At 41.7% G+C, this 8428-nt stretch overlaps 1 protein-coding gene across 2 annotated transcripts; it reads right to left on the bottom strand.

The window, feature by feature from the left end:
• Positions 1-2376: 2376 nt before the first annotated feature.
• LOC139062367 (uncharacterized) lies at positions 2377-5420 on the bottom strand. 2 transcript variants are annotated; one of them, XM_070543157.1, is made up of 8 exons: positions 4769-5420; positions 4422-4650; positions 4084-4314; positions 3848-3989; positions 3607-3753; positions 3278-3504; positions 3038-3165; positions 2377-2946 (listed from the first exon to the last, which is right to left on the bottom strand). In XM_070543157.1, the coding sequence occupies exons 1-8, from the start codon at positions 5214-5216 to the stop codon at positions 2522-2524; spliced, it is 1977 nt and encodes a 658-aa protein (XP_070399258.1). In that variant the 5' UTR covers positions 5217-5420; the 3' UTR covers positions 2377-2521. The 2 variants fall into 2 exon arrangements, with proteins under 2 accessions (XP_070399258.1, XP_070399257.1); XM_070543156.1 differs by having other exon boundaries at positions 3038-3189.
• Between the last annotated feature and the right edge of the window lie 3008 nt (positions 5421-8428).

The following is an 8428-nucleotide window of genomic DNA, read 5'->3' on the forward strand; positions in this document are numbered from 1 at the left end:
AAATGCATAGCAGTCAGCTACTTGAAGGTATTTGTCTCACTAGTTAACTAGTGAGGGTCAAAATGTGCACACTAGTTAACTTGTGATAGACATAAATGCGCACTAGTTAACTAGTGAACATATTTTGGCTTCACTAGTTAACTAGGTGACACATAAATGGCTCACTAGTTAACTAGTAAAGACCAAAATGCATACCAGTCAGCTAGTTGAAGGTTTTTGTGTCTCACTAGTTAACTAGTGATGGCCAAAATGTGCACACTAGTTAACTTGTGGTAGACATAAATGTGCACTAGTTAACTAGTGAACACATTTTGGCTTCACTAGTTAACTAGTTGTCACATAAATGGCTCACTAGTTAACTAGTAAAGGCCAAAGTGCATACCAGTCAGCTAGTTGAAGGTTTTTTGTGTCTCACTAGTTAACTATTGATGGCCAAAATGTGCACACTAGTTAACTAGTGAAGGCTTAACTCCTAACTAGTTAACTAGTTGGAGTAGGTCAGTGCCACTAGTTAACTAGTGAACCATTAATGGCTCACTAGCTAGCTAGTTGATGGCAGCAGGCTCACTAGTTACCTAGTTGATGCATCCATTGTCCAAACTAGTTAACTAGTGAGGACATAAATGTATACTAGTAAACTAGTTCAAGCCTACATTCACACTAGCTAGCTAGTTGCACAGAATTCTAATTAGGAGGCAGAGAATTTCTCAAATTGAGGCTTTCTATTGGCTCCCTGTGTCAAAATAAAATATGACAACCAATCACAGTGCGGAATTTCGTAAAATCCCACCCCAAACATTTGCATGCGGCACACAAGTTAACATGCTGGCCAGAGGAACCTCAGCTAGTGAACTAGTAGTGGCTTCAGTGTGACACTTACATGTAAACTTGTGAAGGCAGAACTGCTCACTAGTTAACTAGAGAGGGTACAAATGCCCACTAGGTAACTAGTGAGGTGCAAAATAAGTGTCACTAGTTCACTAGTGGGCCCCAAATCGCCCACAAGTTAACTAGTAAGGTGCGGATATGCTCACTAGTTAACTAGTGAGGTGCAGATTTGCTCACTAGTTAACTAGTGTGCCCTAAAGCACCCACTAGTTAACTAGTAAGGTGCAAAAAAGCATCACTAGTTAACTTGTAAAGTGCAGATATGCTCACTAGTTAACTAGTGGGCCCCAAAACGCCAACTAGTTAACTAGTAGGGTGCGGATTTGCTCACTAGTTAACTAGTGAGGCACAGATATGCTCACTAGTTAACTAGTGATATGCAGATTTGCTCACTAGTTAACTAGTGAGGTGCAGATTTGCTCACTAGTTAACTAGTGTGCCCTAAAGCACCCACTAGTTAACTAGTAAGGTGCAAAAAAGCATCACTAGTTAACTTGTAAAGTGCAGATATGCTCACTAGTTAACTAGTGGGCCCCAAAACGCCAACTAGTTAACTAGTAGGGTGCGGATTTGCTCACTAGTTAACTAGTGAGGCACAGATATGCTCACTAGTTAACTAGTGAAGTGCGGATTTGCTTACTAGCTAACTAGTGAGGCGCGGATTTGCTCACTAGTTAACTAGTGAAGTGCAGATTTGCTCACTAGTTAACTAGTGAGGTGCGGATTTGCTCACTAGTTAACTAGTGAGGTGCGGATTTGCTCACTAGTTAACTAGTGAGGTGCAGATATGCTCACTAGTTAACTAGTGAGGTGCAGATATGCTCACTAGTTAACTAGTGCGCACAAGACGCACACTAGTTGCTGTTTTTGGAGCAATCTAGTTTACTTGTTATGTAAAAATGTGTTCTTACTAGTTAACTAGTGACAAATTTACCTTCACTAGTTAACTAGTTGACATATTTGGCCTTTCTAGTTCACTTGTAATGGGACAGGAAGCACTCACTAGTTAACTAGTGAGCATATCTGCATTATAATTTTTTCTCACTAGCTTATAGAGGGCAAACTGAGCCTTACATGTTAAGTAGTGAACACAAAACACTGTCACTAGTTAACTAGCTGCAGAAAAATGCCCCTAAAACTAGTAAATTTGTGGAATTTGAATAAATACACACTTGGCTGGCATTCTGTGTAACATGTTAACTAGTTCGACCGCTGTACTGCTCACTAGTTAGCTAGTGAGCAACATACCTGTCAAGTTTTGGATTTGAAAATAAGGGAAAATTTACAACACCGGCAGCGAGCCAACCCGCCGCCACAGCCGAGCGCTAGTATATCTTACATTGTAAGATAGGTGTACAAAAAATCTATAATAACCACTTTTCAACCACTTACTACAATTCAGTGATCAGAATCTGAGGCCTACCTTTGTTGACATTGAAATGCTGTGAACATTCTGTTATAATACAGCCTAAATGAAAACACAAAAGGGGAAATGAAGCATATTTATTGATTTTACATTTTTCATTTTATATACAAGTCAACACATTACTTCCTGTTCATTTCACATTGCTTGTCTTTAAGTTAAACATTTACATTTTATTTTCATTACACATTTTCTTTAGATGTATCATGTTCACTCATGTGGCTCTCTGACATTCACTAATGACTTATTATACAAATGTGTTGCAGATTTAGCATTCTTTAACACTTTTTTGGAAGGAGTGTATTTGTAGGCTGGGCCAGAGTGGTTGATTTTACATGACAGTAAAGCACAAACAGTGCTGTTGTCTAATGACATCCTATTCTCTGTAACAATCTTTCTCACCATACTAAACACCCTTTCAGAACTGGCATTGCTGTGGGGAATGCAGAGTAAAGCCTTCATTAATCTTGGCAGCTCACTGAACCTCACATCCTTCCCTAGCAGGCCCCAGAATCTGTCAATGTTGTCTTCTTGGGGGAGTTGCTTGCTATCTGTCACCTGGTAGTCAATGAGTTCCTCTCTCAGCCTATCTTCACTCAAGCTCAACTGAGGAAACATGGCCCCTAGCCTTTCCACTGGAAGATAAAGAAAGTGTTGCAAATCTAAACCATGCAATATTTAATCAATTCAATCATTCTATCAATGGAGAACTGCCCTAACATCTACCTGCCCCTGGAGGAATGTCGAGGCGAGCAGCAGGGTCCAGCACTTTCAAGTCCCTCAGGAGTGGATGGTCAAGGGGAAAGGAGGAGAACATCTTCTGAAGCGCTGCTTCATAGAACCTTCTCACAGATCTACAACAGCGTAAGAGTAAAAAACTGCATAGTGGCAGCATTTTAGGCACAGTACAGCATATTCTCTCATACTGATGATGACCATTATAAAACAGCTGGGTAATATACTCACTGAAAGATTTTCTTCTCAGTGGACATGGGAAGCTCTACGCTTTTCATGAAGGCCTTTGTGTCTGCTCCAATAAAGAGCTCCTCATCAGCCAACTGAAGTCCTTGTCCATACTCCACCTCCCTGAGAGGTATACCTACGATGGCCCTGGCTGGTATGAGGTAGCCCAGGATCCTCCTAATCAGCCTGCACATTTCCTCTTCCAGTCTGTGAATTTGTACTCCCTCTGACTGTAGAAAATATCATGGGTCACAACAAAATATCAGTGAATGCTACAATTAGCAAAATCACATTTAATATTTACACATACATTCAATAACACTGACACCCACCTGGAAGGCAATATTAAAATCAGATAAAGGTTTAAGGGCAGCAGTCAGGAACATGAAGTAGATCTTCATGACTGGATCACGCAGATGGCTGGCTAAATCATGTATTTTGGCGCTCCTCTCCACCTCCTCATGACTGTTGAAGTAGGCCTAGAGTACATGGGGAAACAAGGTGGCAATAGTTAAATAAAAGGAAAACACAGAATAGTAAGCTGTATGTATCTGCTGGAGTTACCATCCTTACCTGCAGTGCGTCCCACTGGTTCAACACTCTCTGGACACAGGTTAACAGACTCAGCCATCGGGTGCTGCAGTACCTGAGGAGCTTCAGGTGGTCTGAATCGGTAAAATCTACAAATTCTTTATAGATTTCACATCTTTTTGCACTGTAATATAGACAATTATTTAGTTAGTGGATGGAAATGTATGTGTATGTCTGAAGAGTATCAACTGCAGGCCTATTTATTTATAATAATTTACCTTTTATCAAAGTGGGTGTATATCCCAACCAGGAAGTCTTCCACTGGTACCTGTGCTGCTTTGATGGCACAGCCAGTGGCCAGTTGTGCTAGGTGGCAGATGAGGCCAAGGTCCTGGACATGGGGCTGGCTGGTCTTCAGTCTGCTGATAACAGAGTTGTGTCTGCCTTTCATGACACTGGCGTTATCAGAGTTAAAGGCTATCAGGTTCTCCCATGGAATTCCTCTTTTTCTATTGGAAATATGAAAAAAAAGCCATAAAATGCCTTACACTAAATGTAAGATTATAATTAAATGCAAATTACTACACACGTCAACAACACATTGCAGTTCCCCTACCTTAATGCTTCACTCAGCTTTTCATACAGATTTTCTGCATTTCCTACATTGCATATGGGCATCTCCATGAATTTTGTAGCGACCTGCAGAGTGGCCTCATCATAGAGTCTGGTCAGGATGACGAATTCTTTGTCCGTTTTTCTGTTGTTCGACTCGTCACACATCAATGAAAAGGGCTGCGATCGGCATGTTCTGGCCAACTCCTCATCTAGCTCTGCTGCTATGGCACCTGTTGAGTGAATGCCCAGTAACGTTAGCTAACAATTTACCACCAATATGCCTGCTGGACATGATTATGACTATGTATACGCTTTCATAATATTTATACTTAATTTAAATCAACTTACCTTTGATAAGTTGCGTAGATTTGGTTTTCCCCGCAGAATATTTTCGTGCAATAGCAGAGTCCGGGAACATCTCAGCTACACACTTGTTGAAGTCGTCACAGAAGGTGAAAGAAACATTGTTTTTGGCACACAGCATTGCCATTTTAACCTCCGCATTTATGACCTGGTCAGCCTCTGTGGTATTCCTTGTTACAAATGCCGACATCGTCTGGGCATGTTTCTGTGCTTCTAGCCAGCGCTTGTGCTTGGTTGATTTCTCATGCTGACTGACATCATTCCTTCCCCCGTGGGAGACACTAAAGTCGCAACTGCAAATCTTACAAAAAGCGTGACTTTGTCCCATCCTGCTCTTCTTTAGAAAAGTAAATTCGCTGTCCCATTTTTCTAGATATTTACACGATTTCTTTGATTTTTTGGCAGGAATGCCTTCTTCACTTCCATCCATCATCGCTCTCGTTTGTTGTTCCTGTTATGTTCCCGCTGTCTGCACAAATCTCGCGACAACCAGTTCTCGCGAGGCTACAGATAATTTTAAAGAGGCAGAGGAATTTTAAAAATACGGGAGATTTACGGGAAAATAATAATTCGGGAGGACGGCAGGAAAGCAAAGTAAAATACGGTAGTTTCCCGGCCAAAACGGGAGACTTGACAGCTATGGAAATCCGGCCTTTACATGCAAATGAAGAAATGCAGAACAGCAATGTGATTGGTCCATGTAGGACTGAGAAACAGAGAAAATATGGCGGACTCTGTTCAGGCTGTTCTAAGAGAAAATTTGATAAACTAAGATCGTTTGAGCACATAAATATGTTTTGACGATATTTATAGCGAGAAAGTTGTGGTGTATTGCTGTAATCTTTGTTCAGTTAACGTGTGCAGTCTTTAGTTTTCAGTTATTAGTCTGAAAAAGCCTGGAGGCGGAAGGCAGCGGCAGACAGCATGTCTGTTTCCGTTGACAGGAAAGTGCAGAAACTCCGCAGAAATCTCCGTCAGATATATTGTTTCACATTTGTACGGAAGCGACAAGTTTATAATAAAAAATGCTCTATTTTACATACGTTGCTGTAAAGCCTGCCAGCACTCATAGTATTTTAAAGCTATGAATTTGCGGAGATATGTAGCACCTAGTGCTGGTGGTCTAGTGACTAACGCTTTCTCCTGCAATGGTGAAGGTCGCGGGTTCGATACTGGATCATACACTTTAGTTTTGTACATTATTTCACTTTTTTTCTTTTGCATAATTTTTGTATTTATGTCAACAAGAAACAAAATACGTAACGGATTAGTGGGCAGAGTTACACACACACACACACACACACACACACACACACACACACACACACACACACAAAACATGTAAACAAGTATTTTATGAGTATGAATCTGATTATTGCCGACAGTCGATATTTAAGCATGTGTGTCCCCCTTCCTCAATCCATCCTCGCAAAATAAAATCATCGGCACAGCACAGCAGGCTTTCTCTTGATCCAGAACTAGCACTTCGAAATTGATCATGTCCGCGGCCATCTGCTGCACAATCAGCTGCTCGCATCGCGGGAAACATTGAAAACAGCTTCATGAACTGAGACACAACAGGGTTAACATCGACAAAAAAATCCACAAATAAATCTAAATAATTAATGCCATTTCCGTCTTTTTCGTTGAAATATACAAATAGCAGATCATAAATCTAGAGCAGAAAAAGCTGCTGCAGGAAGCAGGGTCTGTAGTTATTCATGCACCAATTCATCAATGTGATTATTGATCAAGATCAGGTAAACTGATATTAATGTTGCAACATTTCATTTGATCATCTGAATCATAGGCGTCATTTTAACCGGGGACGCCGGGGACATGTCCCCGGCAAAATTCGTGATTGGCAGCTGTGTGTCCCCCCCCCCCCCCCCCCCCCCCACCACACACTTAAAAAAAAGCCTGCTGATGAGGATTTTTGTTTTACCAGCTCAGATCTTATACCAGGGGTCGGTAACCTGTTCCCATCAAAGAGCCATTATTACCCATTTCCCACAGTAAAGAAAACACCGCAGCAGCCGCGGCGTTGCGGGCGGGGCCTACCCTCAGACAGCAGAGAGCTGCTCACAACAGGTGACAGCAGCCGGGGGCATCGCACCCGTGGGGGATTCAACACCCACACTTTTCCAGCTGTTTTGCTCACCTGCACCAGTCTGGTTTCTTTACATTGCACTCACTCTGTTTGCCTCATCTCCTTCTTCACCTCCGCTTCTGACAGCCGATGTCGGGTTTCCAGGAGAGCAGGAGATGGAGGGACGGAAGAGCTCGACTGAATTCATAATTTTACATCTTGACATTAGCTGTACAAAGTCTGAGTTTGATAAAGTGAAGAACAACAATTTGCAGAGGTTTATAACTGGCGGCGCCAGGTTTTCATTTTTGGGTGGGCCACGGTAATTCTGGACGGGCCTTAATGAGCAGTGACTTAGTGAAGCAGGCAGGTCGCGCTAGAAAATTTAGTTTAAAAAGACATCATAAATGTTTTCCCCCGTCATTTTTATTTCTAAAATATGAAGTAAAAACTCACAATTTAATTTTCATTCATTTGTCATTAATATGTAGTCGACACCCGTGCGTTAAGTGGACCATCTTCCAGTAAAAGCAAAGCATCCAGCCCACCTCTCCAAATGCGTAAAATGTGCATCAGCTGCTAGTTAGGCGCACCGCGCACACTGTCAGCTACATCAGCTGTCAGCCCAGACAAGAGCAGAGCAACTAGAGAAAGAATAGAGGATAATTCTGTCTGGATGTGGATGGAGATTACATTTTACAGCAGCCTGATCATCATTTAAATACGTAAACCATGACCTGTCTTCTAGTCCACGCTATCAGCATTATTTTAATTGGTGCGTGTGTGTGTGTGTGTGTGTGTGTGTGTGTGTGTGTGTGTGTGTGTGTGTGTTTTCCACTTCAAACACTGGTCTAACCAACCAGACCAGCGTGTCCAGTAACACATTAATGTTACAATTAAACTTGATTAACCCCAGAGCCATGCGCACTGCGCTGTACTGACTGTAAATGAGGGGGAAACTATTTAATCGGATCCTTTACTTTTCAACATGGTTTAATGTAAAGTTTCATTCAGTACAAACTTTAGTTACACCAATCTAACGAGACAGAGCCTGGATTTGTATTCTGAACAGTTTAAACATGTTTGAAACGGAGACATGCGTGACACGTCTAAAATTCGCACCTGCTCCGCTATTATGGAAATTACACTAACAAGATGAATAACATGAAATTATTTTAGGCACAGACAACACCCCCACACTTTTGAAAAGCTTGCAACGCGCTTGATCGCTCGTGTACGTCTTAATTATCTTTCATTAGACGATAATCAATAAAACGATTTATATAAAGTGGATCCAGAAGTTGTAGCCCGTCTCTGCCTTCAATTTTTGGTATTTTTCACCCTGTTGATGGTTTTACTGAGCAGGTGCCACTTTTGTCCTACGTTTCTTTTTAAAACATGTTTAGACTGTTCAGAATACAAATCCAGGCTCTGTCACGTTTGATTGTTGTAATTAAACTTTGTAGGTGGGGAAGGTCAGAAAGCAGCTCAGAAGCGCCGATATTATTACGCACAAGCGTGACGCGTCAACCCGGTCTCACAGTAGACCGGGTTGG

Source organism: Nothobranchius furzeri, chromosome 13 (assembly GCF_043380555.1).
Source record: "Nothobranchius furzeri strain GRZ-AD chromosome 13, NfurGRZ-RIMD1, whole genome shotgun sequence".
Classification (NCBI taxonomy): Eukaryota; Metazoa; Chordata; class Actinopteri; order Cyprinodontiformes; family Nothobranchiidae; genus Nothobranchius; species Nothobranchius furzeri.

Coding starts and splice junctions, on each gene's coding strand:
- LOC139062367 (XM_070543156.1), bottom strand. CDS start 5,216: ATGATGGATGGAAGTGAAGAAGGCATTCCTGCCAAAAAATCAAAGAAA. Junction 4,315..4,421: donor AAGCTGAGTGAAGCATTAAG/GTAGGGGAACTG, acceptor TATTTCCAATAG/AAAAAGAGGAATTCCATGGG. Junction 3,505..3,606: donor ATTTTAATATTGCCTTCCAG/GTGGGTGTCAGT, acceptor TATTTTCTACAG/TCAGAGGGAGTACAAATTCA.